General features: G+C 40.2%; 2 protein-coding genes across 9 annotated transcripts in view; one reads left to right on the forward strand and one right to left on the reverse strand.

Moving 5' to 3' along the window:
- The window catches only part of WASF2 (WASP family member 2), a 937387-nt gene that overhangs the window by 768938 nt on the left and 140737 nt on the right, over positions 1-27712 (reverse strand). The window lies entirely within an intron of this gene.
- Positions 1-27712, forward strand: part of PHACTR4 (phosphatase and actin regulator 4) — a 110645-nt gene that overhangs the window by 60629 nt on the left and 22304 nt on the right. For 3 of the 6 annotated variants that reach the window (XM_082684805.1, XM_082684806.1, XM_082684803.1), the window contains 4 exons: positions 13462-13635; positions 14211-14291; positions 21174-21335; positions 21726-22109. In XM_082684805.1, coding sequence (XP_082540931.1) covers positions 13462-13635; positions 14211-14291; positions 21174-21335; positions 21726-22109 — 801 coding nt within the window. Of the gene's footprint in view, positions 1-12431; positions 12460-13461; positions 13636-14210; positions 14292-21173; positions 21336-21725; positions 22110-27712 lie in introns of all 6 variants that reach the window. The other 3 variants (XM_082684807.1, XM_082684808.1, XM_082684804.1) reach the window with 2 other exon arrangements.

Raw genomic sequence — 27712 nt, forward strand, 5'->3', positions numbered from 1 at the left:
CTGCCTTCGGCTCAGGTCATGATCTCAGGGTCCTGGGATCGAGTCCCGCGTCGGGCTCTCTGCGCAGTGGGGAGCCTGTTTCCTCCTCTCTCTCTCTCTCTCTGCCTGCCTCTCTGCCTACTTGTGATCTCTCTCTGTCAAATAAATAAATAAAATCTTTAAAAAAAAAAAAAAAAAGATTTTCTTTTTAAATGATCTCTCCACCCAGTTTGGGGCTTGAACACACAACCCCGAGATTAAGAGTCTCACACTCGACTGGCTGGGCCAGACAGATGTCCCAATTATAGTTCTTATAATTCGGGATTTATTCTTTTGAGCAAACCAGAGCCAGGTCATGAAGGGTCAACACTGACAACTTTGAGGACTACATCACTGCTTTAAAGGCTTTTACCAGGGGCGCCTGAGGGCCTCAGTGTTAAGCGTCTGCCTTCGCTCTGGCAGGCTCCCTACTCCATAGGAAGCCTGCTTCTTCCTCTCCCACTCCCCCTGCTTCTGTTCCCTCTCTCACTGTCTCTTTCTCTGTTGAGTAAATTTTTAAAAATCTTAATAAAAAAAGGCTTTTACCAAACTTAACTGTTTCTTCATGAAATTTAAAAAGCATTTCAGTGAATGGGCATGTGAAAAGTCTTACCAGATTCTTTGGAAGGATAAATGTACAAAGTAAATAAAGATTTAAATCATTTTTTACAGTTCTAGGCCTATAATATAGTAGTTAGTTTTGAGCTTTGAGACTGATGGTACTGGGGCACCTGGCTGGCTCAGTTGGTAGAGCATGAGACTCTTGGTCTTGAGGTTGTGAGTTCAAGTCCCATTCTGAGGGTAGAATTTACTTTAAAAAAGTAATAAATGGGGCACCTGGGTGGCTCAGTCGTTAAGCATGCCTTCAGCTCAGGTCGTGATCCCAGAGTCTTGGAATCAAGCCCGGCATCAGGCTCCCTGCTCAGCAGGAAGCCTGCTTCTCTCTCTCCCACTCCCCCTGCTTGTGTTCCCTCTCTCACTATGTCTCTCTCTGTCAAATAAATAAAATCTTTAAAAAAAAAACTAATTAGGGGCACCTGGGTGGCTCAGTGGGTTAAAGCCTCTGCCTTCAGCTCAGGTCATGATCCCAGGGTCCTGGGATCGAGCCCCACGTCGGGCTCTCTGCTCCGCAAGGAACCTGCTTTCTCCCCTCTCTCTGCCTGCCTCTCTGCCTACTTGTGATTTCTCTCTCTCTGTCAAATAAATAAAATCTTTAAAAAAAAAAAACTAATTAATAATAAAATTCATGGTACTAGGTTGGGCACCCAGGTGTCCCCTAATTGATTATTTAAATACAGAGAAGGAATTTATGCTGTAATGTCCATTCAAAGAAATTAAGTTATCCTCAGTGGTTTGTATAAAAATAATCATCCTCAAGTGAAATATGTCCATAGGAGAAGCCTTTATATTTTCTCAAATAAAACTTTCAAGTAGAGGCACCTGAGTGGCTCAGTCAGTTAAGCGTCTGCATTCACCTCAGGTCATGATCCCAGTGTCCTGCCTGCTTCTCTCTTTCTCTTTCTCTCTCTGGGTCAAATAAATAAGGTCCTTTGGGAGGGGGGAAAAAAAAAAAAACCTTCAAGTAATAATACTTTGTATTTCTTGATCAACATAAAATCTGTTTCTGTCTTCATTAATATCCTTGACCATGTATCACATTAAAACAGCCAGCTAACTGTAATTAGCACACATCCTTAAATTGAGCACAAGACCAAAGAATTTTATTTTATTTTATTGTTATTTATTTTTTAGAGAGGGAAGGGGCAGAGGAAAGGAGAAGGAGAATCCCAAGCAGGCTTCGTGCCCAGCATAGATCCCCAAATGGGCCTCAATCTCACGACCCTGAGGTCATGACCTGAGCTAAAATCAAGAGTCAGTCACTTAACGGACTGAGCCATCCAGGTCCCCAAGATCAAAGAATTTTAATAAATTGTAGTCTGAAATTTTCTTTCTCTCTGCCTTTCTATTTTACATCTCTGTGTTTGTGGGGGGTTTTTTCCTTTTTGACCTTTTGTTTGCCTCTCATTCAGTAATTATACATTTTTTTTTAAACATTTAGATAAGAATGTATTGCTTTAAAAAATACAGTATTATAGGGGCACCTGGGTGGCTCAGTGATTTAAAGCCTCTGCCTTTGGCTCAGGTCATGATCTCAGGGTCCTGGGGTCGAGCCCCACATTGGGCTCTCTGCTCAGCAGGGAGCCTGCTTCCTCCTCTCTCTCTGCCTGCCTCTCTTCCTGCTTGTGATCTCTCTCTGTCAAATAAATAAATAAATCTTTTTTAAAAAATAGATGCAGTATTATAATATTTCCTCTTTTCTACATTCATTTTCCATCACCATTTGATTCATTTTGCCCTAAAATTTGTAGTTATGGGTGATGATGGAGTCATTTGAGGCAAGGTGATTTAGAAACATATGGTCATTTGGAGGCAAAAATCAGTAAGGAGATTGTTGGATGAATAAAATCTAGGGTAGCTATGTAACAATATTAACAGAGGAATAAATAATAGGTGGGTTAATTAAAAATAAACTACTTTGGGGTGCCTGGATGGCTCACTCATTGGGCATCTGCCTTTGGTTCAGGTCTTGGTTCCAGGGTCCTGGGAACAGGCCTCGTGTCGGGCTCCCTTCTTGGTAGGGAGCCTGCCTCTTCCTCTCCCACTCCCCATGCTTGTGTTCCCTCTTGTGTCTGTCTCTGTCAAATAGATAAATGAATAATCTTTTTTAAAAAATAACACTTTGAAGAAAAACACTTGGCATCATTTGGTCATGATAATTAACAAAAACATTTTTCATACTCATCTAGGTGTAACAATAAATGCTTTCTTCTGAGAAAGAAGGAATAGTCACACTTTCCACATGTAATCAGGAATGAGGAGGAAGCAATTAGTATAGGGGTCTCTCATGGACTCCTTATAGGATTTTTGGTATCAAGTGTAGACTACCAACCAAAAATTATTGTCCCTTCTCTGTTCCGGTGGATTTTCTCAGTAGCTCCTTTTTTACTTGCAGGGAAACTTTGGAAAGTTTAAGCCTTTTTTCCATGAGGGAATATATTATTTTCTGACACCTCATTATAAAACCTTACTCTCAATTTGGAATTTTTATCAAAAAAGCATACACATCAGGTTGCCAAGGGCATCCCGTCTTGTTGCAATCATGATCGGATCATGATACTTTACTGGAGCTGGAATCCCAGACCTATCTGTCCCTGTAGATACAGAGCAAGACCTTCTCCCTGACTATCTTCTGCAGCTCTTTGCCCATATTTCTTTCCCGAAGGTCAGAACTTTGCAGCATTTCCAAGGGAAGTTGTGGGCGTGCTCTAGACAAAGCCTGCTTTGTTCATTAGCAGCAGCTTTTGCTTTCTGTACTTTTGTTATAGTTTTCTAAAACAGTTCTTTAAATCCAACAATAATCCTCTTTTAGAAGGCAAAAAATGAATAAATGCAATAGTGTAAGTACCACAAATTACTGTTCTCCATTTACAAAGTTTTGATGTTGTTAAAATGCTTGTATAAACACAAGATCTGTTTCGAACTCTGTGGGTGTAAAAAAAAAACACAGATCTATTAGATTATAAAAATAATTGATCACAGTGTATATAAGTCAAGTCATGCTGTATACCTTAAACTTAAGAAAGATAATTGTGGGGCACCTGGGTGGCTCATTCAGTTAAGCGTCTAACCTTTGATCTCACCTCAGGACTTGATCTCAGGGTTGTGAGCTCAAGCCCAGTGCAAATTTTTTAAAAATTCTTTTAAAAATAATTGACGACTTCTTGATAAGGAAGTATGTATCTTGTTGCACAAAACTATAGATTTTTAAATTTTGGACAAAAAATCTGGTTATTGGGGCGCCCCAGTGGCTCAGTGTGTTAAGCCTCTGCCTTCGGCTCAGGTCATGATCTCAGGGTCCTGGGATAGAGCCCTGCATTGGGCTCTTTTCTTGTCAGGAAGCCTGTTTCTCTCTCTCTGTCTACCTGCCTCTGTGCCTACTTGTGATCTCTCTTTCTCTGTCAAATAAATAAATAAAATCTTTAAAAAAAAAAAAAAAACTGGTGGGGCGCCTGGGTGGCTCAGTGGGTTAAGCCTCTGCCTTCAGCTCAGATCATGATCCCAGGGTACTGGGATTGAGCCCGCATCGGGCTCTCTGCTCAGCCGGGAGCCTGCTTACCCCCTCTCTCTGCCTGCCTCTCTGCCAACGTGTGATCTCTGTCTGTCAAATAAATAAATAAATATTTTTAAATAAATAAATATTTTTAAAAACTGGTTATTATTAAAAGCTCTGTGGGCAAAGGGGGAGAGCTTCATGTACTTTAAACATTTTAAAACTTAATAAGGTACAAGAAATAGAGGTGGAACTGAGACATGATCATTTTGTTGCTTATTGCCAAGCCTAATGAAGGGAGGAGGGTAGTGAAGGCTGCTCTAAAAACTAAGTCTTCTGTTGACTCCAGTTGCCTGTGCCTTACCTTACCATCCAACACGGATGATTAAGAATTGGTTATAGAGGGGGCGCCTGGGTGGCTCAGTAGATTAAAGCTTCTGCCTTCGGCTCAGGTCATGATCCCAGGGTCCTGGGATCGAGCCCCGCATCGGGCTCTCTGCTCGGCGGGGAGCCTGCTTCCCCTCCTTCTCTCTCTGCCTGCCTCTCTGCCTGCTTGTGATCTCTGTCAAATAAATAAAAATCTTTAAAATAAAAATTTTTTTTAAAGATTTTATTTATCTACTTGACAGAGAGCACAAGCCAGGGGTAGCAGCAGTTTACCGACTGAGCCACCCAGGCACCCTTCCATAGGGCCATTAGTTTAAGCAGAAACAAGAGCATATCGAAATGTGACTCCAGGCCTGTATTTTTTGTGTTTTAAATTGGAAAGGAGAGAGATGTTCATAAAATCAAAGTGGTTGAGAAGTGGTTGATGTGCAAATTAGCTTAGGAACAATTTCAAATTCACTTCTCACAGTCCTTTATTTGTGAGTACAGAATAAATTTGAGGTGTAATTATGCCAGTGGGTTAAGCCGCTGCCTTCGGCTCAGGTCGTGATCTCAGGGTCCTGGGATCGAGTCCCACATTGGGCTCTCTGCTCAGCGGGGAGCCTGCTTCCTCCTCTCTCTCTGCCGGCCTCTGCCTACTTGTGATCTCTGTCAAATAAATAAATAAAATCTTAAAAAAAATTTTTTTTAAAGGGGGGCACTTGGGTGGCTCTGTCAGTTGAGCATCTGACTCTTGATTTTGGCTCAGGTCATGATATCTATCTGTATATATAAGCTAGAAAGAAGAAACACTAATTTCCATAATTATACCAGCAAAATATTTACTTTTTGGTTTAGTTCCTTCCATTCTTCTTTTTAACATATTTTAGCATAGTTTAGATAATATGATGTGTATGATTTACATATAGATTTAAGTTCTGCTTTTTTTAAAACGATTTCATTTATTTATTTATTTATTTATTTGAGAAGGAGAGTGCATGAGCCGGGGTAGGGGGTGGCAACAGAGCAGAGGAAGAGGGAGAAGCTGAAGCAGACTCCCCACCGCAGGGAGCCAGACATGGGTCTTGATCCTAGGACATGGAGATCATGACCTGAGCTGAAGGCAGACGGCCAACCAACTGAGCCACCCAGGCACCCCATTTTCTACTTTTAACCTAGGGTTATTAATTATTCTGGAAACTTAGTTTTAGCAATTATATATTGTTTTATGTAAGTTTTTCAGTTTATTTGTTCATATATGAGTTGTATATTTAAGACTTCGCAAGTTATGTACCACCTTAAATAACACTATCAGAAATAACATCTCCAGGCAGTTTCTATCTTCTAAAGCTGAATTTTCTAGACTTTTGTGTAAATATGTTATGATATTTAGGCTTTTTTTTATATTTAGGGTGGGTTTTTTTAGAGTTTTTGTTTTGTTTTGTTTTGTTTTGTTTTGCTTTGTTTTGCTTTGACAGACAGAGATCACAAGTAGGCAGAGAGGAAGGGAAGCAGGCTTCCTGCTAAGCAGAGAGCCCAATGCAGGGCTCGATCCCAGAACCCTGGGATCATGATCTGAGCTGAAGGCAGAGGCTTTAACCCACTGAGCCACACACATACCCCTATATTTAGGCTTTTAATGGACAAAATGGTCTTACATATTTTAAACAAAGTTGAAGTTAAAATTTAAAAAATATGTGCATAACCCTGGCCATTAGTCTAGTTACAAATAATACCTATTCAGATAACAAAAGAATATATGCCCAGATGGAATTTGGCAATGGGGGACCAATACCTGTTTCCTAGGCTCTTCAAATATGGATTTAAGCAGACTGCGGAATAGATCTTGCCCGTGAATTTTACCTTAGTCTATTTTCAGTCTGCTGCCTTCCCTTTTTAAACATACTCTTGGACTTGAGCTGAGAAGGCTTGACTGGCTGCCTCACCAGTATCATTTAATTACTTGAAGATCCCACCCTTAATATGTAGGACATTTGATGGAATCAAGTTTTTGTGGTTTTCCTCTGATGTCAAAATAATGTCTGTGGGGGGAAAAGACAAGATGATTTGCTTCTTTCCTTTTTCATTAGGAATGATTAATGGGATTCCCTTTCTCCTTTTTCTGCTATCTTTCATCTATGAGAACACTCCCTTGATTCAGCATTTATTTCTTTTAGCAGGCAGTTAAGCAATGAGTGTGTGTGAAGAACTTTATCACTATTTTAATCAGTTATAGGTGTTGCTCTTGAATAATGCCTGAAAGTTGAGTTTCCAGAACACTGCCAGACTAGTCCCATACTTGAGAGTATCACTTCGAGTCCTATCTCACTCTCCCACATACTCTATCAAAGCATAAAGAATTTATCTGTCTCAACTTTAAAGTGAGATCTAAAGAATTATGGTACAGAGTAGTCAGTGAAGAAAGACTCATTTATAAATTTAAAAAAAAAATCAGTAGTCTGATGTAAACATAATGTGCAATGCTGATCCAAATCATACAAGTTGATTGCTACATCCAATTTAAGTACAAAGTAGTGATTTCTAAGAGAAGTAAACAAAGAATTGATAAACTACCTATTGAAATTTGAAGTAATTATAATGGAGTGGCAAATTTGTTTATAAGGAGGCTTCAGTAAGAAACTAAATTTTAGACTTTCTACCCTTCATAAATTTTGGTAGTGAGCAATATCTGAGATGAATACCAAACTTATTAAATTATATAAAATGTGAGATTGGGGTGCCTGGGTGGCCTGATCGGTTGAGCATCTGACTCTTGGTTTTAGGTTGGGTCATGATTGGGTTGTGGGACTGAACCCTGCTTTGGGCTCTGCGCTCAGTATGGAATCTGCTCTGGGTTCTCTCTCTCCCCTCCGCCTGCTTCCCTGCTCATGTCCTCTCTCTCTATCTCTCTCTCAAATAAATAAAATCTTTAAAATAGAGATTAATACCTATCATCAGGTTGTGTAAGAATTAAGTCGTATAATGTGCCAGCTTAGTAAATTACATTCTAAAAACTTTTGTTAACAAACGAAGCCAAATATTGGAAAGACTTGTAAGATTTCAGCTTAATCTTTATTCTGATGGCAACATGATTGAAAGGATCATATACTTTTAAAGTCAGAGATTTGGGGTGCCTGGGTAGCTCAGTTGGTTGGGCATCTGTCTTCAACTCCAATCATGATCCCGAAGTCCCAGGATCAAGTCCCACACTGGGCTCCCTTCTCGGCAGGGAGCCTGCTTCTCCCTCTGACCTTCACCATGCTCGTGCTCTTTCTCTCTCTCAAATAAATAAATAAAATCTTTAAAAAATAATAATAAAGTCAGAGGCTTGGATTTGAATCTCACTTATAGGGGCATCTGGGTGGCTCAGTGGGTTAAAGCCTCTGCCTTTGGCTCAGGTCATGATCCTGGGGTCCTGGGATCGAGCCTCACCTCAGGCTCTCTGCTCAGCAGGGAGCCTGCTTCTTCCCCTCTCTCTGCCTGCCTCTCTGCCTACTTGTGATCTCTGTCTGTGAAATAAATAAATAAAATCTTAAAAAAAAATGAACCCCACTTATATCAACTATAGGCAAAGAGAATGCATTAAAAGAATGAAATATGCAAAGAAAAGCAGTCCAGCAGGAGAAAAAAAGCCAATTAAATGACATTTATAAAATATTGCAATTTAATAAACAACAACAAAAAAAACCTAAACTTGGAAATGAAAATACTATACCCAGTGAAAATATCCTTCAAAAATGATGATATAAACTATCCTAATTGTAGGAGAACCTGGGTGGCTCAGTTAGTTAAGCATCTGATTCTTGATTTCATCTCAGGTCATGATCTCATGGTTGTGAGATAGAGCCCCGCTTTGCACTCTGCACTCAGTCACAAAATCTGCTTGAGATTCTCTCTTTCTCTCCTCCTCCACCCCCATGCAAGCACATGTGTGCACATTCTCTCTCTCTCTTTCTCAAATAAATAAATAAATATCTTTTTAAAAAATTATCCTAATTATAAGCATAGGATTACAGAAGGAAATAAAGATTACCTGGGAAAGCAAATGTGTATGAAATATAAAATAATATTGTTTATTAAAACAACAACAATAATAATGTTTGCTGTGAATTATTGTTGTTTATGTAGAAATAAATATAACAACACAGTAAATAAATAGAGTTGAAATGTTGTAAAATTCTTCCATTGTTTATTAAGTAAGTAAAGTACTAACAGTGTAGATTGTAATAAGTCAAGGATTCATAGAACAAATCAGACCAATAGAAAATAAATAGCAGGGGCACCTGGGTGGCTCAGTCGATTTAAGCCTCTGCCTTCAGCTTGGGTCATGATCTCAGGGTCCTGGGATCGAGCCCCACATTGGGCTCTCTGCTCAGCGGGGAGCCTGCTTCCTGCCCCCCCCACTCTGCCTGCACTGCCTCTCTGCCTACTTGTGATCTCTCTCTATGTGAAATGAATAAATAAAGTCTTAAAAAAAAAGAAGAAAAGAAATAGAAAACAGTAGACTTAAACCCCACTGTGCCAGAAAAAACATTAAATATAAATGGACTAAACACTCTAAAGGACAGTTGTCAAACTAGATAGAAAAACAAAATCAAGGCAAAAGTGTTACTAGATTGACATAGGGACTTTCATAATGATGAAAGGGTAATTTAACAGAAAGATAAAATAACTCTAAATTTGTATATATCTAATAATGTAGATTTTAAGTTATATAAAGCAAAAAAGTAGCAGAACTGAAAAGAAACAAAAGAGACAAACCCATTTTTATAGGTAGAGCTGTTAACATACCTCTCTCAGTAACTGATAGAACAAGCTAACAGTAAATGAGAAAAGATATTAATGATTTGTACAGTGTGATTAAAGGACATGACTTCGCTGGCAGACATAAAACACTCCCCTCAACTGCACAATGTACCATGTTTCCAAGTGGACATTAACCTAATAAAAATCTGGAAGAAGAATAACTGAACTTTTTTTTTCTTTCTTTTCTTTTTTTTTTTTTTTTTTTTTTTTTTTTTTTAATTTAAACTATATCTGAGACTAAAAGGCACAGGAAAGACACTTATAGTTCTTCTTTAGGAATACTTATACATAAGTGGGAAACACTGGAATGATGCCATGATTTTCTAGTTTATTTTTTTCAACAAAGAATTATGTTACAGACAGAGAAGATCTGCCTCTCTCTCTTTGAACTTGCATAAGGTTTGCAGATAATAATCTGGGATTGTCTTTAACAAACCTGACTGATCATAAGAGTCACCTGGGAATATTTTTAATAACAGATTCTTGGATCCCACTACCTGAGGATTTTGTGTTTTGAAAAGGTAACTGAGCTAATACCAAGTAATTGAACAGATTTAGGAGTTACCGTACTAACGTTCTGTCATATGGAGGGGAGGAATGGGGAGAGTATGAGAATATAAGAATATATGAGAATATGTAAGAATGAATGAATTTGAGATAATAACCAGGTCAGGGTTGGGTGTGGCTGAATCCCTCCCACTGCATGAGTCAAGAGGCATGTCCTCTTCTAACAGTTTTATAAACATGGGGGCTCCTGGGTGGCTCAGTCAGTTAAGCATCTGACTCTTGATCTCAGTTCAGGTCATGATTTCAGGGTCATGAGATCAAGCTGCATGCCAGGCTCTGTGCTGATTGTAGAGCCTACCCAAGATTCTCTCCCTCCCTCTCCTTCTGACCCTTCCCCTACCCCAACTCTCAGTCCCATGCATGCTCTCTCAAAAATTTAAAAAAAAAAAAAAAGTTTTATAAACATGAAAATTAACATTTGCATAAAACATAAAAGGAAAAAAAAAAGCTGTTCTCTCTGCTTTTTGTATTGAGTAACTGTAATCTTTACACAAAGAAAGAGAAGGGCTATTTCATCAGTAGATGTGATGGCAGACACAGTCCTTTGTATCATAGCTGTTGGTATTTTCCATACATGCTGTACTTTTGAATATAAATTGAACTTGTCTTAAGTTCATATGCCAGTAGGCATGAATATGTTTGAAAGGATATCATAATCTTATTGTCTTGAATGTATAAGAGAAAGGGAACACATAAATAATATTGTTCAATATAATGAAGGATTCCAAGGGATGAACTAAGTTCTGCTTTAGGAAGTGGTTAGGTTAGATACCCGGCAAGATAGTGGCAGCCAAGTGAGATGGCCGTATCTCATTGAGGGACTTGACAGGAACTTGTCTGTGATCCATTCTTACCTCAAGCCTTCTGGCTGTCTTTCTTTGTAAAAGTATCACATAGCACTCACCTTCTCTTTCATATTGTTAGTTTGTTGTTTTGTTTGGGGTTTTTTTTTGAGTTTTTATCTTCCCTATTACTTTTAATCAAACAGGCATTTTCTTTTTTTTTTTTTTTAAGATTTTATTTATTTATTTGACAGAGAGAAATCACAAGTAGATGGAGAGGCAGGCAGAGAGAGAGAGGGAAGCAGGCTCCCTGCTGAGCAGAGAGCCCGATGCGGGACTCGATCCCAGGACCCTGAGATCATGACCTGAGCCGAAGGCAGCGGCTTAACCCACTGAGCCACCCAGGCGCCCCACAAACAGGCATTTTCTTATGTATCATTTGAAACTGAGTGAAGTCCATTCAGTGGGTGGGTGGCAGGATATTTCAAATCTCAGTTCCTCGGGGCGCCTGGGTGGCTCAGTGGGTTAAAGCCTCTGCCTTCGGCTCAAGTCATGATCCCAGGGTCCTGGGATCGAGCCCCGCGTTGGGCTCTCTGCTCAGTGGGGAGTCTGCTTCCTCCTCTCTCTCTCTGCCTGCCTCTCTGCCTACTTGTAATCTCTGTCTGTCAAATAAATAAATAAAATCTTTAAAAACAAAAAAACAAATCTCAGTTCCTCCTTGACTCTAGCAAGTAAGGTGACTATGAACACCTAGTGGTGGCTTAGCTCCACTTCTGAAAGTGTCATCATTAACATATGCTAAATATTATATTACAGGACATATTTAAAATGCCTTGAGGGCTCATTGACATTTCATAATTGGGAGTTTACTATCTTAAAGCACTGACTCTTAAAAGCAATACCTGTATTCACCCAGGTCCCACTCCTGGGGGTACATCCCGGGTACCACAGAGGGGAAGTTGTTGGGACAAGAGCTGTTCTGATGTCTCTGCAAGTAAACTTAGGGATATATGATCCGGCATTATAGTAACTAGATTCTCTTGCATTTTATGGAAGGAATTAAAGTAGTTGAGACTCAGGATGTGTTCAAGTAAATCATGTAACTAGGAAGAAAAGAGTCATTGTCCTCTCATCTCCTTCAGTAGCCAGAACCCTGTTTTGCCTAAGTCACCAACGTACAGAAAAATAATGCACCTGGCAGTCACTGCTGTAGTCACTGTGATCGTGACAATTCTGTAAATCTGACTTGCATCAACAGGTTTCCCTAGACTCACATCTATCAACCAAAGAAGATAGAATTTGGCAACTGTTTCTTTAAAAAAATAATAAATGCGGGGCGCCTGGGTGGCTCAGTCGTTAAGTGTCTGCCTTTAGCTCAGGGCATGATCCCAGTATCCTGGGATCGACCCCCATGTCAGGCTCCCTGCTCCATGGGAAGTCTGCTTCTCCCTCTCCCACTCCCCGTCTTGTGTTTCCTCTCTCGCTGTCTCTCTATAAAATCTTTAATAATAGTAATAAATGCTTGTTGGTTATGTATTTTCTTTTATGAAAAACTATCCACAGTATTAAAAGAAACTTTTTTTAGTGCATATATTATGCCCATTTATCCCTCCAAAAAAGAGCGTTATTTGCTTCAGATCTGAAATTGTGTACAATAAGCATGTGAACTTATTACATGGGATAATATAATGTGTGATCCTTGATGTATTTCTATAAAGTAAAGGTTCCACTTTGATTCCAGGATGGTTATTCCTCATGACTCTTTTTTTCTTCTCCTCTAGACTTCTCCAGAGAACCCTGGGACAGTAGGTGGAGTGCAAAGCTGTATTGTGTTGCCTTCCTGCTTTTTTTTGTTGCTTTCCTGCTTTTATTTTTATTATTATTATTATTATTATTCTTGGCCCAGTCTTGGCTGCTCCTTTCTCTGCCACTAGAGCTAACTAACTGAACCCTGCATGTGTGGTCATTGTGAGGGATTCATGGCCTTTCATTTCAGTCCCGCACATAATACCGTGTCAGTGACAGTTTTTGTCATATCTTTAAGATCATGACTGACCCTAAAGTACTGTTGTGATAGGCAAACTGGAATCCCACCTCTGCTTTCCAAAAAGATTTCATTTTAAAGCACTGTCTGTAATGCCCCAGCCCCAGGCTCCTTCCAGTGCTCCAAACTTAGGGTCTTGTGAAAGGAAAAAAATAATCTGGAAAAAAAAAAAAAAAACAGTACAAGGAAGGTGTTAACACTTGATGTGTTACCTGCCCTGAACTATTAATGTCCTGAAAGAGGAGGGCAGAGGGAGGGCAGTGTTCAGTAGAGAATGATGACTCACTCACTCAAGACGGAACTCCCCATTTCAGTGACACCGGAGGCAGTAATGTTAGCCGGGGAAGGCCTCCCCCCCACCCACCCCGTGCCAAAAAGATGAGATTGGGAACAGTGATAGGCTGCAGGGGGGCAAGATCTCATGCATATTGAAAGGACATTCACATTTGTGTGTGTGTGTATGTGTGTGTGTGTGTGTGTTCGCGCCTTTTAAGAGATTTTGAGCTGGTTATGATCATCTCATTGAATTTGTGTCCTAAAATGATGTCAGCTTGGTTTGGTTCCTTTTCCCTCTTAGTAATCTATGTGTTACAGATTTTGATGTTTGGTGTCCATGTGATGTCAAGGAATCTGTCTGCATGATTGTTTATCATTGCTCTGATCCTTTCCAACCACCACAGGAAGAGAGGGGAAGGGACCTTTTAGAAATTATGCTGACGTAATAAATTGGCTGTTCTTTTCCCTGTGTGCCTTTCACCATACTACAGAGGAAGCAAGCCAGCCCACCGCAGACCCAGGCATGGTCATGGACAGTGTGGAAGCGGGAGACACGACGCCTCCCACCAAAAGGAAGAGCAAGTTCTCAGGCTTTGGCAAGATCTTCAAGCCCTGGAAATGGCGGAAAAAAAAAAGTAGTGATAAATTCAAAGAGACATCAGAAGGTGAGACATTAAGATTTAAATATATGTTCTGAGTTACAGAGTTTCTTACTTTAGAAGTATCCAACTTTCTCATTCTCTTCCCAAACTTCTATAACCCTCTATTTGAAGAGGGAATTCAGTCGTTCAGGAATAAAACCAAGGGTTCACTCACTTATGTACTATAGTCTCATCCCCAGATTGCCATTTTGATGGAAGTAAAGTTTATTAATGGAATTAAAGTTTATCAAATGGTGAATGGAGTTCCTGAATGGTAGCAAATCTATGATGCTTCTTTTTCTACTCTGACCACTTTCAGAGAAAGTTCATCCATAAGTATATAAATACTATATTGTTGAAATGCCAATTAAAAAAGAAAGAGCTAAAATTTTATCAGTATAGTTTCTTTTGAAAATGCTGCTTTCCCCATAACATAGAATATGGAAGAAATCATGCTTTTAAATTTGAATTTAGTTTTCCTGTTCTTTCCAGAGAATGGAAAATTGAACCACTTTGTTCTTTTACCTGTTGAGTTAGAATGCTTAAAATGGATGTTTAACTGCCACATTTCTGAATGCTGTTTTCCAATTTAATATCAGTTTTAGAGCGAAAAATATCTATGCGAAAACCGAGAGAAGAACTAGTTAAAAGAGGGGTTCTCTTGGAAGACTCTGAGCAGGGTGAGTTTATAAATAAAATAGCGTATGTCTGTCTCTGTACACTTGGGTGTTTGATTCTGACTAGGCATTTGAGTTTTCTTTTTATTGCTTTTGGGAGGGAGGGGAGATTTTTTAAAGCTTTTCATGCATCCAGAATGTTTTTTTTCAAACTTTTACAAAAGAAAAAAGACAACTCAGTAAAAGAGTCTGCAGAAGCACTAGATAGTTCACTAAAGAATATATACATAAATACATAAATTTTTTTAAAAAAAGAATATATACAAATGGGGCCCTGGCTGACTCAGTCAGTGGAGCATGTGACAGCCAAATTCCAGAGTCATGAATTGGAGCCCCAGGTTGGGTGTAGAGATTACTTAAAAAAAACAATTTTTTTTTTAATTTAGCATAATCTGGGGCACCTGGGTGGCTCACTCATCAAGCCTCTGTCTTCAACTCAGGTCATGATCCCAGGGTCCTGGGATTGAGCCCTGCATTAGGCTCCCTGCTAGGCAGGAAGCCTGCTTCTCCCTCACCCACTCCCCTGCTTAAGTTCCTGCTCTTGCTATCTCTCTGTGTCAAATAAATAAATAAAATCTTTTTTTTTTTTTAAGATTTTATTTATTTACTTGAGAGAGAGACAGTGAGAGAGAGCATGAACGAGGAGAAGGTCAGAGAGAGAAGCAGACTCCCCATGGAGCTGGGAGTCCGATGCGGGACTCGATCCCGGGACTCCAGGATCATGACCTGAGCCGAAGGCAGTCGTCCAACCAACTGAGCCACCCAGGCGTCCCAATAAAATCTTTTTTGTTAAGATTTTATTTATTTATTTGATAGACAGAGATCACAAGTAGGCAGAGAGGCAGACAAGAGAGAAAGAGAGAGAGAGAGAGTGGAGGAAGCAGGCTCCCCACGGAGCAGAGAGGCCAGTGCAGGGCTTGATCCCAGGACCCTGGGATCATGACCCGAGCTGAAGCAGAGGCTTAACGCACTGAGCCACCCAGGTGCCCCAAATAAATAAATAAAATCTTTAAGGAAAAAAAAATTTAGCATAATTGTGAAAGCTGGAGAGAGATGCAAACCTATGTGCAGGCATGTCCAGAATTTGGTATATAAACAAAAATATGAATGCATGCATATCAGGAGATATGTACAAACATGCTTGTAGCAGCAATATTTATTAACAATAGAGCAAAATTGGAAACAACCCAAATCGCACTGATAATAAAATATATAGGGTTCCCTAGGTGACTTAGTTAAGAGTCCGGCTCTTGATTTCAGCTCAGGTCGTGATCTCAGGGTCATGTGATTGAGCCCTACATCAGACTCTGTTCTGAGCGTGGAGTCGGCTTTTCTCTCTCCCCCTCCTTCTCCATCTGCCCGTCCCTCCTATTCATCTGTGCCCGTGCGCTTGCTCTCTCTCACTCTCTCTCAAATGAATAAATAAATAAATAATCTTTTTAATAAAATGTTTCTAGATCCCTGTAGCCTCCCTTGCCTCCTCCTAACACACCTCTCCTTCCCCCACAGAGCAGTTACTCTTCTCTTGTGATAATCCTGTTTGTTCTATAGTTTAACCACTTAAGCGTGCACTTCTAAACACTTTAAGATTGCCTGTTTTTTCTTTATATTTATAGAAATGATATATGTATTCTTTCACGAATGACTGCAATTGCTCAGTATTACTTACAAGAATCATATTTTTGGGGTGCCTGGGTGGCTTAGTGGGTTAAAGCCTCTGCCTTCGGCTCAGGTCATGGTCCCAGCATCCTGGGATCGAGCCCCGCATCTGGCTCTCTGCTCAGCAGGGAGCCTGCTTCCTCCCCTCTCTCTGCTTACCTCTCTGCCTTCTTGTGATCTCTATCTGTCAAATAAATAAATAACATCTTTTTAAAAAAAAAGAAGAATCATATTTTAGCATGCCGGTGTAGTTTGTTTTCACCACTGTATAATATTTCATTTTATAAATGTATCACAAGTTATATACATGCACACACACACATATTTTTTAAGGTTTATTCGTTTTTAGAGAGAGAGAGCATATGAGTGGCAGGGCATGGGGAGGGGTGCAGCAGATGAAAAGGGAGAGAAACAGACTCCTCTCTGAGCGCAGAGCCCAACACAGGGCTTGGTCTCACAGCCTTGAGATCATGACCTAAACCAAAGTCAGAAACTTAACCAACAGAGCCACCCAGGCACACCCTCTGGAAACATTTTCTTTCTCCCTTCCTTCCTTCCTTCCTTCCTTCCCTTATATTTAAATTCAATGAATTAACATACAGTGTATTATCAGTTTCAGAGATAGAGGTCAGTGATTCATCAGTTGCATATAACACCCAGCGCTCATTACATCACCCAGTTACCCCATCCCCCCACCCACCGCCCTTCTAGAAACCCTCAGTTTGTTTCCTATAGTTAAGAGTCTCTTATGGTTTGCCTCCCTCTACTTCCATTGTTTTATTTTCCTCCCTTCCCCTATGATCCTCTGTTTTGTTTCTTAAATTCCATATATGAGTGAGATCATATGATAATTGTTTCTCTGACTGATTTGTTTTGCATAGCATAATACCCTCTAGTTCCATCCATGTCATTGCAAATAGGAAGATTTCAATTTTTTGTTGGCTGAGTAATATTCCATTGTGTATTTATGTGTGTATATATACAACATTTCTTTATCCATTCATCTGTCAATAGACATCTGGGCTCCTTCTACAGTTTGGCTATTTGGAAACATTTCTTAATGTCCATGATGATCACACAAGTGTCCTTGAAATATCTCATTGAAATTTAAATTTATGTTTTTTTTTTTTTTAAGATTTTATTTATTTATTTGACAGACAGAGATCACAAGTAGGCAGAGAGAGAGGAGGAAGCAGGCTCCCTGCTGAGCAGAGAGCCCGATGCGGGGCTCGATCCCAGGACCCTGGGATCATGACCTGAGCCGAAGGCAGAGGCTTTAACCCACTGAGCCACCCAGACGCCCCTACATTTATGTTTTGTATATTTTTCTCTACTAGTATTATACTTGACAATAAAAAACTAAATACAAGATATTTTGAGAGACATCAGTGCTGTGCTATCTATATTTGATTTATTTAAGGAAGGCAAATATTTTTTGTGGGAATGAAAATATCTACTGAAGGGAAAATATTAAAACGTAAGAAAAACTTTTTTTTTTAAGGAATCTCAACTTAAGGGTATAAATATGAAATGATTTTATTCTAATAATTACCTCTTAATTTTCTATATTAAAAATGGCCATTTTCTTAGTGAGGGGTAAAAAAAAACAAACAACCAACAACAAAAAATTGTTCACTCTTCTTGCAAATGTCTACCCTAACAGGCTGTGACCTTTAACTCTGAAATTGAATGACTTGTGAAGGATCCTTGGAGCTGATCTTCTCTGTGGCTCTTTATGATCTCAGCTTTGTGCTGGCTGCAGTACTGTCTCGCGTTCCTTTGTTTTTTGTTTTAATATATATATTTTAAATGTTTTATTTCTTTTAGAGAGAGAGAGAAACTGGGGGAGGGACAGAATCTCCAGCAGGCTCCCTGCTGAGTGCAGGGAGCCAGATGCAGGGCTCAGTCACATGACCCCGAAGTCCTGACTTGAGCCAAAATCAAGAATCAGATGCTTAACTGACTGAGCCACCCAGGTGTCCCTGTTTGTTTGAGCTTTTTTGACCAAATTTGTCTGCGTGCCCAGATTGCTTCCCTAATCTTCTGTTTGTCATAAAGATCATGCTTTGGTATTTTAACACTCATTTCTTGTTTAATAATGTCAGGACTTTTCTCCAATGTGTGACTTTTATGAAGCAGCTTATCAGAAGAATTAAGAATACAGTACGTTGGTTGTATTTCATTTCTCTTCATTAGAGTTCCTTTGCATGAGACAGATCTGAAACTCAAGTTTTAAAACTGTATCCTATCCTTTGGACAATGGGAGAAAGGAACCAAACCAGTGGAATATTATAGTTTTTAGGTTTTGAACCATGTTGTTATATTGCTTATTCACAAAATTTAATTAAATTATGTAGATTAAGGGTTTTATAAAGACTTACTTATTTGGGGGGCACCAGGGTAGCTCAGTCAGTTAACTGGCTGTCTTTGGCTCAGGTCATGATCCCAGAGTCCTGGGATTGAGCCCCACATTGGACCCTCTGCTCAGTGGAGAGCCTGCTTCTCCCTCCACCACTCCCCCTGCTTGTGCTTGCTTCCTCACTCACTCTTTGTCAAATAAATAAATAAATCTTAAAAAAAAAAAGATTTATTTATTTTAGAGAGCAAGCACAGTGTGGGGAGGAACAGAGGGAGAAGAAGAGAGAGAATGCCAAGCAGACCCCTTGCTGAGTGCAGAGCCCAACGTGGGGTTCAATCTCACGACCCCAAGATCATGACCTGAGCTGAAATCAGGAGTTGGACACCGAACTGACTGAGCCACCCAGGCGCCCCTGAATTGAAGATTTTTAAATTTCAACTACCTAAAAATTTTAAGGGGCTAGAGGACAGAGGAAGAGGGAGAGAATCTTAAGCAGGCTCTAGTCCACTATGTAGCCTATCAGGGGCTCGATCTCACAGCCCTGAGATCATGACCTGCCCTGAAATCAAGAGTCAGATGCTGAACCAGCTGAGCCACCCAGGCACCCCTCAGCTATATAAAAATTAAACAAAGGAAACAAACATGAAGGAAAATTAACTAAAATACTAATTAGAATTTGTTGTCAGGATCAGAATACAGGAGGCTTTTTTTTTTTTTTCCATTTTTCTGAATTTTCTGCATGCTTAGCTATGAGCATGGATAACCAGTTTTTTTGGTTTTTTGGTTTTTTTTTTAATTTTATTTATTTATTTGAGAGGCAGAGATCACAAGTAGGCGGAGAGGCAGACAGAGAGAGAGGTGGAAGCAGGCTCCCCGCCGAGCAGAGAGCCAGATGCGGGGCTTGATCCCAGGGCCCTGGGATCATGACCTGAGCTAAAGGCAGAGGCTTTAACCCACTGAGCCACCCAGGTGCCCCAATAACCAGTTTTTTAATGAGACCTTCAATTTTATATTTGGACACAAAATCTTCTAGGTATTTTAGGTGGTTAACTATAATTGTAACACCTGTGTCGCAGCACATTTGACCCTTGCTTTTTTTCTTTCCTTTTTTTTTTTTGGATAGTGGCCATTTCTTACCCCTTGCCCTCTCCTGCCTCTTACTTTCCTTGCTCACCCACAAACCCCATACATTACTTACTTGTTGTTTTTCACCTTCATTCAGTTTCTTTTGCCTTATGCTTCCTATTGGCTCTTTTTTTTTCTTTTTTCTTTTTTTTTTTTTTCCCTATTGGCTTTTGATCCAAGTTGTTTTTAGCCTATAAGCTCAAAGCCCCATTTGATAAATGAGTTGTAGCCATTGGGCAAGATACTACTCTACCAACCAGGTCTTTCGCCTTTTACTAACTTGACTTTATTATAAAATACTTAATATGTTTTCTGAGATAGAACAATGACATTCATAGATATTAAACCCGGGTACTGCTTATACTCCACTCTGTTAGCATTGTAGAAAACCTTTGCATTAAATATAAGAAATTTTAGTAGACATATATAGATCAGGGCAACTGGGTGGCTCAGTGGGTTAAAGCCTCTACCTTCTACGATCTCAGGGTTCTAGAATCCAGCCCCACATCGAGCTTTTTGTACAACAGGGGGCCTGCTTCCTCCTCTCTCTCTGCCAGCCTCTCTGACTACTTGTGATCTCTGTCAAATAAATAAATAAAATCTTTAAAAGAAAAAAAAAGACATATAGATCAATGGAACAGAACAGAGAGCCCAGAAGTAAACCAACGATTATATAGTCAATTAATCTATGTCAAAGGAGGGAAGGATATACAATGCGGGGAAAATGGTTTCTTCAACAAATGGTGCTAGGAAAACTGGACAGCTCCATTCACAATAATGAAACTGGGACACTTCCTTATGGCAGACACAAAAATGAACTCAAAATAGATTAAAGACCTAAATGTGAGATTTGTAACCGTAAAATTCCTAGAAGGAACATAGGCAGTAAGTTCTTTGGCATCAGCCATAGCAGAATTTTCCTAAGTATTTGTCCTTTGGCAAGGGAAACAAAGGTTAAACTAAACCATTGGGACTACATCAAAATAAAGAACTTTTGCACAGCAAAGGACACCAATAAAACAGATAACTTACCAAGTGAGAAAAGATATTTGCAAGTGATATACTTGATAAGGAGTTGGTATCCAAAATATATAAAGAACTTATATAACTCAACACCAAAAAAACAAATAACCTATTTAAAGAAATGGGCAGAAGGGGGCACCTGGGTGGCTTAGTCATTTAAGCATCTGATTTCAACTCAGGTCATGATCTCAGGGTCCTGGGATAGCTGTGAGTTTGCTCATCCCTCCCCCCTACCCTCCTCATTCTCTCTCTCTCCTCTTTCTCTCTTTCTCTCAAATAAATAAATAAAATCTCTTAAGGGGAGGGGTGGGGGCAGGAGACATGAATAGACATTTTTCCAAAGAAGACATACAGAGGACCCAGTTTAGCTACCAATCTTTGTGAAGCTTTCCCAACTTCATTTTCCGCTCAAGAGAATTGTTTCTTCTTCATACCTATCCCAACACTCCATTTGTTACAGCTCTTAATAGTTAGTGTTCGTTACTTAGGGTATTAAGTCCGTCTTATTCATGTAGCAAGACAGCTGGCACATAATAGACAATCCATTGTTTATTGGTGAAAGGAATTACTTATTTCTATTACTACTGTAAGATCTGAATAATCTAGATCTGAATCCACAGCTCAAACAGGAGGAGGGAGAAAGGGGTAAGAAAGTTAGAAATTTCCAGCTCTCCTCCCTGTCTGACCACACCATTTGCTCTCTCCATTTGACCTTATAGGTGGTGAAGATCCGGGGAAATTGAGCCATGCCATGTTAAAAAATGGCCATACCACTCCCATAGGAAGTACCAGATCTTCTAGTCCAGACCAAGAAGACGAGTCTGGAAGAATAGCGAGTCTTAGGAAGCCTGTTCCAGAAGAGGACCGAAAGAAGCGACTAGGTGAGAAACCCTGGGTTTGTGAGTGTAAGAGCCACGGATCAGCCATTCTCATTTAACTCACAGTTTTGCTAGAGCCAGGGGAGAAATAAAATCCAGATGGGAATTCTGTTCTTCTCTAGCAATTCCTCAACTAGTTGAAGCTTGAAGTGGAATTTTCCCCCTGCTCATTCTTATATTCGCAAAAGATGTAAGTTGTGATTCTCAAGGACAGAAGAGGACTTTAAGCATCAGACACCTGTAGGACTTTTTCAAGCTGCACACTCGTCCACCTGGGGGATTCCGTGCCTCCTCCAGTTGTCTGGCTCTGCCATGAGCCCGTAGATGTGTTCGCTTTTTCAGCCTGTCTTGTGACTCTTTCCTCACTTTTATATCACATCTGTCATTACGCAGGCTCAACGGGAAGCCAGCCTAATTCCGAAGCAGAATCCGTTCCTGAGAACACACACAGACAGCCTTTACTTCCCCCGAAAAGACCCCCGTCCTCTTCTCATGAAGCAAATGAAGGGCAAGCAAAGGATGCCACTTCCTCTGGCAGCGGGGCCAGGCCTGTCACCTCCACCCCCGCCACAGCCCCCACCACAGCGCCCGCTGCCTCAAACCCAGCAAAAACTGCTAGTTCCTCCGTCACCCCAACCCCAGCACCCAGGACTCTGCCTGCTGCTCCCACAGGCACTAATGCCACCACTGCCCCAAGCCTCACGCACACGGTTCCTGCCAAGCAGCCCCCTCTCCCGCCCCCTAAACCAGCTCACAGAAATAGCAACCCTGTCATCGGTAAGTAAGTCTTTAGGTTTCCCTTGCTTTGGGTTTGGTTTGATTTGGTTTGATTTGGGCTGCTGGCTTTATTGGATAATTGCTACAGTATTGATTTGGCCTGTGACAGTTCTCCACGTCTTGTCCCTTTGAATGCACTCAGTAAAGAGAAAAGTCTTAAAAATGACGCACATAGCTTTGAATGAAAATGGATCAGGAGGGGCGCCTGGGTGGCTTGATGGGTTAAAGCCTCTGCCTTCATCTCAGGTCATGATCCCAGGGTTCTGGGTGAGCCCCGCATTGGGCTCTCTGCTCAGCAGGGAGCCAGCTTCCTCCTCTCACTCTGCCTGCTTCTCTGCCTACTTGTGAACTCTGTCAAATAAATAAAATCTTTAAAAAAAAGAAAGAAAAGGGCGCCTGGGTGGCTCAGTGGGTTAAAGCCTCTGCCTGCGGCTCAGGTCATGATCTCAGGGTCCTGGGATTGAGTCCCGCATCGGGCTCTCTGCTCTGCAGAGCAGAGAGCCTGCTTCCTCCTCCTCTCTCTCTCTGCCTGCCTCTCTGCCTACTTGTGATCTCTGTCTGTCAAATAAATAAATAAAATCTTTAAAAAAAAAAAAAAAAGAAAGAAAGAAAGAAAATGGATGAGGACCAGATACCAATAAATTTAAGTTCTAGTTTGCTGGAAGGGAGGGATTAATACCTATTTTTCTAAAACAGTGTTTCTGAAATACTGCATCTAGTTGAGGGACTGGACATGTAAAGACCACAGCAGGTCTGACCTGTGTGGAGAAAAGGGGTTATTTAAACCACCAGTGCCTGCCTTCAGCATGAGCCCAACAGATAAAAGGGTGATGGGGTAGATGCCAGTGTAACTTTTGATTCAGCGTCTGGCACAGTACCTTCATGTGAACTGTGAAATACATTATTCAGAGTGTCCTGATACAGTCGTGTTTTATCTTGAGAGAGTTAAGAATGCTACTCTTAATAAGTGGTAGAAGAAAGAAAACTAGGATGATAAACAGTACATTTTTATCATTTTAGTAAATTTTTTTATATTTACCTGAAGTCCTGTTTAGGTTAGCTTTTCTTTACATACATGTATACCTTCTTAGAGGAATTTTCAAGAAAGGAAGGAGAGGAAAGAAGGTAGTTTTTCAGGAAAAATGATACTAGGCTTAGTATGGCTTGAAGTTCTTGTTCATGATTAAAGGGAGGAATTAAGTACGCTCATTAAACAGCTAATACCCCCACCTTGTGTAGGGTGACGAGAACCCTGAAAAACAGGCTTAGGATATATGTGAGTATGACAGATTGGAGTAGTTTTGTTTGTTTGTTTTTAAGATTTTATTTATTTATTTGACAGATCATAAATAGAGAGGCAGGCAGAAGAGAGAGGGTGAAGCAGGCTCTCTGCCAAGCAGAGAGCCCAATATGGGGCTCTATCCCAGGACCCTGAGATCATGACCTGAGCCAAAGGCAGAGGCTTAACCCACTGAGCAATCCAGGTGCCCCTGCAGTAGTTTGATTTAAAAAAGGATGGAGGTGGGGCGCCTGGGTGGCTCAGTGGTTTGGGCTGCTGCCTTTGGCTCGGGTCATGATCTCAGGGTCCTGGGATCGAGCCCCGCATTGGGCTCCCTGCTCCGCAGGAAGCCTGCTTCCCTCTCTCTCTCTCTCTGCCTGCCTCTCTGCCTACTTGTGATCTCCGTCTTTCAAATAAATAAATAAAATCTTAAAAAAAAAAAAAAAAAAAAGGATGGAGGTTATTACTATTACCACCATCCCGGATGGACAGTGCTGTGTTGACTTATCTCTGAGGAACTCAAGCAGCTTTCATATACTTGATTTCAGAACCTTCCTTGTGAAGTAGGAAAGCGATTTTATCTATTATATAGTTAGGGCAATTATAACATGAAGAAGTTGTGACTCACTCAAGGTTGCAGTTAATGAGAGAGAGAAACCAAACCTAGGCTTTTCAGCTCTTGAGCCCAGACCTCTGTCCTGTACCCCTGTATTCTCAAACTGATGTCTAGACAGGTTCTCATCACGATCACCTGGAGGGCTTGTTGAAACACAGATTGCTGGGCCCTGCCCTGACAGTTTCTGAATCAGTTAAGTGGGGGTTAAGGGGGGGGGGGCTGAGAATTTGCATTTCTAAAAATTTCCCAGATAATACTGATGCTGCATACGTGGGGACCACACATTGAGAACCATTGTTCTAAGCCAGTAACAGTCAACCCTTTTCAGGACAAGGCAATATAAAAAATTTTAACATGTGTCCTGTGTTCTCTGGGCTGAACCACAGAGGCCACTCTTGGCCTAAGGTGAATAGCCCAGAGCAATAGGCCTTGTGACTAAGGGATCAACATCAGTCTTTTTTTTTATTATTAGCATATAATGCATTATTTGGGGTACAGGTCTGTGAATTGTCAGTGTTACACAGTTCACAGCCCTCACCATAGCACATACCCTCCCCAATGTCCATCACCCAACAACATCAGTCTTGAGTGGTCCTCAGCAGAAGGAGAAAAATAGGACCGTTCACAGAGTTTTTATTAAGGTTAACTAGATTTGATTTTAAGGACTATTCTTTATTCTGAAATTATGACTTTGCTAATTCTTTGTTGATAAAAATCCATTTATTTCATGAAAGGATTATCTTCACAAATGGTTTACTTGATGTCAAGACTTGCTTGGAAATACTAAAAATTGACAGCCTGAGGTTGGTTGAGAATTTCATTTTAATTGTACTTGTTCATGAGACCCGAACATTTAGAAACCACTGCTGTAGACAATGCAGTGTCTGATAATGGGCATAACAGTGTTAGGACTAAGGACTAATTAGGAGTATTAGGACAAAGGAAGGACCACCATAAATGGCTGAACAAGTGACGGGAATTTGTAACCCTTCCAATGAACATTCCAGCGTCTTGCCCACAGAACTCAGCCAAGTGCCATTGTGAGGGAAGATGGTAACAGAGTTCATTTCGTTAATATCTTGAAGTATATGTTTTCCTTAAATTATCAAAGATAATATAACTTATCAGTTCAAACAATATAATACTCAAATTTGGTCTTGTCGGGTATAGGATTTGTTGTAAATGGAGTATCTAATGGCTAGAGAAGCAGCAAAAGTCCATTCTACCCAAAAAATCTCATTGAGGCTAAAATTAATATTTTTTAATCTTTTTTTATATGTGTATGCAATGTTTTTCTAGAAAGTCTTTTAAAAATTTACCTAAGATATATAATACTTTGTGTTAATTATACTGGAATTATATTTTTTTAAGTGAATTTGGGCATTTATAATATATAAAAAACTAAATGATTAAAGTAATATAAAGTTAATTTATTCACAGTTAATAAATTATTATTATCTTACATATTTAAATTATTTTCATAATTTGGCCTATGAATAAGTAACTATACCTAATAAAATGTAGATGTAGGTAAAACTGAAAAAAAATTTACTTATGAAGAATGAATACCCAACTTTTATAGCAACATGGATGGAACTGGAAGAGATTATGCTGAGTGAAATAAGTCAAACAGAGAGCTAGTCAATTATCATATGGTTTCACTTACTTATGGAGCATAACAAATAACATGGAGGACATGGGAGTTAGAGAGGAGAAGGGAGTTGGGGGAAATTGGAAGGGGAGGTGAACCATGAGAGACTATGGACTCTGAAAAACAATCTGAGGGTTTTGAAGGGGCGGGGGGGGGCGGGGAGAGGTTGGGGGAACCAGGTGGTGGGTATTAGAGAGGGCACGGATTGCATGGAGCACTGGGTGTGGTGCAAAAATAATGAATATTGTTATGCTGAAAATAAAAATAAATTTTAAAAATTTACTTCTGATTAGTGACATTAGAACATCATCACATTAGCTAGTTTTTTACTTTGAATGCTACCAGTGGAATGGGACTTAGGGCAAGTAAATTTTTATTTCAGGGGACCTTGAGGTGTTGCTCTCTAGGTAAGACAGTGGGAGCCATTTGAAAACAAGTGGTGTGACCAAAATTTGGGATTTGAGTAGAAGGTTAGAGGTTGGTGATCAAGAGACTTACTATTTAATTATTTTGCAAGATTAGCCCACGGGTGATGTGATGATCTACTTCTTAAAGTCCATTTGGAACCCTCCAAAGGGACTTTGCTGAATCAAAACCTGAGTCATCTTGGGGTTGGGAGGATCACATAGAGATACATATTGTCGTGAAACAGGATGGGGGCCTCTCGTAAGCATGTGTTGGGGATCCGCCATGTGCCCAGCACTGTGCCCACTTCTCTGGATATGCTGATAGGTTGCTCTGTCATCAAGGAGCCCATAGAGTAGTGGGGAGTGGTCCTGAGGGCCTGGGTATATAGAATAAGAAGTATGGACACTCATAAAAATCACAAAGACAGTGCGATCTAGTGGATGGAGTCTAATAATGAGACCTGGACTAGCCCAGCCCCTTTATGTAATATGATCTTGGGCAGGTCATCTGACTTCTGTGGTCTCAGTTTTGCCTTCTGTAAATTGGTAAAGATAACCTCCTCTAAAAGACAATTATCATATGATCTCTCTGATAGGAGGAATTTGAGAAGAAGATCAGGGGGTTGTGGGGGGAAGGGAGGGAAAAAAATGAAACAATAAGAGACTCTTAATCTCAGGAAACAAACTGAGGGTTACTGGGGCAAGAGGGAGGGAGAGGGTGATTGGTTGTGGACATTGGAGTGGGTATGTGCTATGGTGAGTGCTGTGAATTGTGTAAGCCTGATGATTCACAGACCTGTACCCCTGTACACAGCAAATAATACATTATATATTAATTTAAAAATAATAACAATCAAAAACTAATGATGGGGCGCCTGGGTGGCTCAGTGGGTTAAGCCGCTCCCTTCGGCTCAGGTCATGATCTCAGAGTCCTGGGATGGAGTCCCGCATCGGGCTCTCTGCTCAGCGGAGAGCCTGCTTCCCTCTCTATCTCTCTGCCTGCCTCTCCATCTACTTGTGATTTCTCTCTGTCAAATAAATAAATAAAATCTTAAAAAAAAAAAAAAACTAATGATGTATGATAACTAACGTAACACAATAAAAATGTAAAAAAAAAAAAAAGAAAAGAAAAGATAACCTCCTTTACAAGGAGAATCCAAAGTCAAGAATAGCAAAGCACTTTGATTTCCTCAAAGTCCTTTGCATTTGCTGTAAAAATTTAGGACGTCATTATTGATAATTTTATAATGCAGAACTGGGATATCTAGATGTCATTATTTATCAAGTTATGGTAACAATGCCTGGTAGTATTTAGGTTTTTTTTACTGCTACCTGTGTGATCAAAATTTTTTTTTTTTTTTAAGATTTTATTTGACACACAGAGATCAAAAGTAGGCAGAGAGGCAGGCAGAGAGAAAGAGGAGGAAGCAGGCTCCCTGCTGAGCAGAGAGCCCGATGTGGGGCTGGATCCCGGGACCCTGGGATCATGACCTGAGCCGAAGGCAGAGGCTTTAAGCCACTGAGACTACCAGGCGAGTGTGGTCAAATTTTTTAATGGAATTCTGTTAGACAAAAGAACTTACATTTTTAATCTCACCAAGTCATAAAAAGTCATATATATCAGAGTAAAGAAGTATTAAGGTAGTCTGT

Source organism: Mustela nivalis (genome assembly GCF_964662115.1).
Source record: "Mustela nivalis genome assembly, chromosome: 10".
NCBI classification, from domain to species: Eukaryota; Metazoa; Chordata; class Mammalia; order Carnivora; family Mustelidae; genus Mustela; species Mustela nivalis.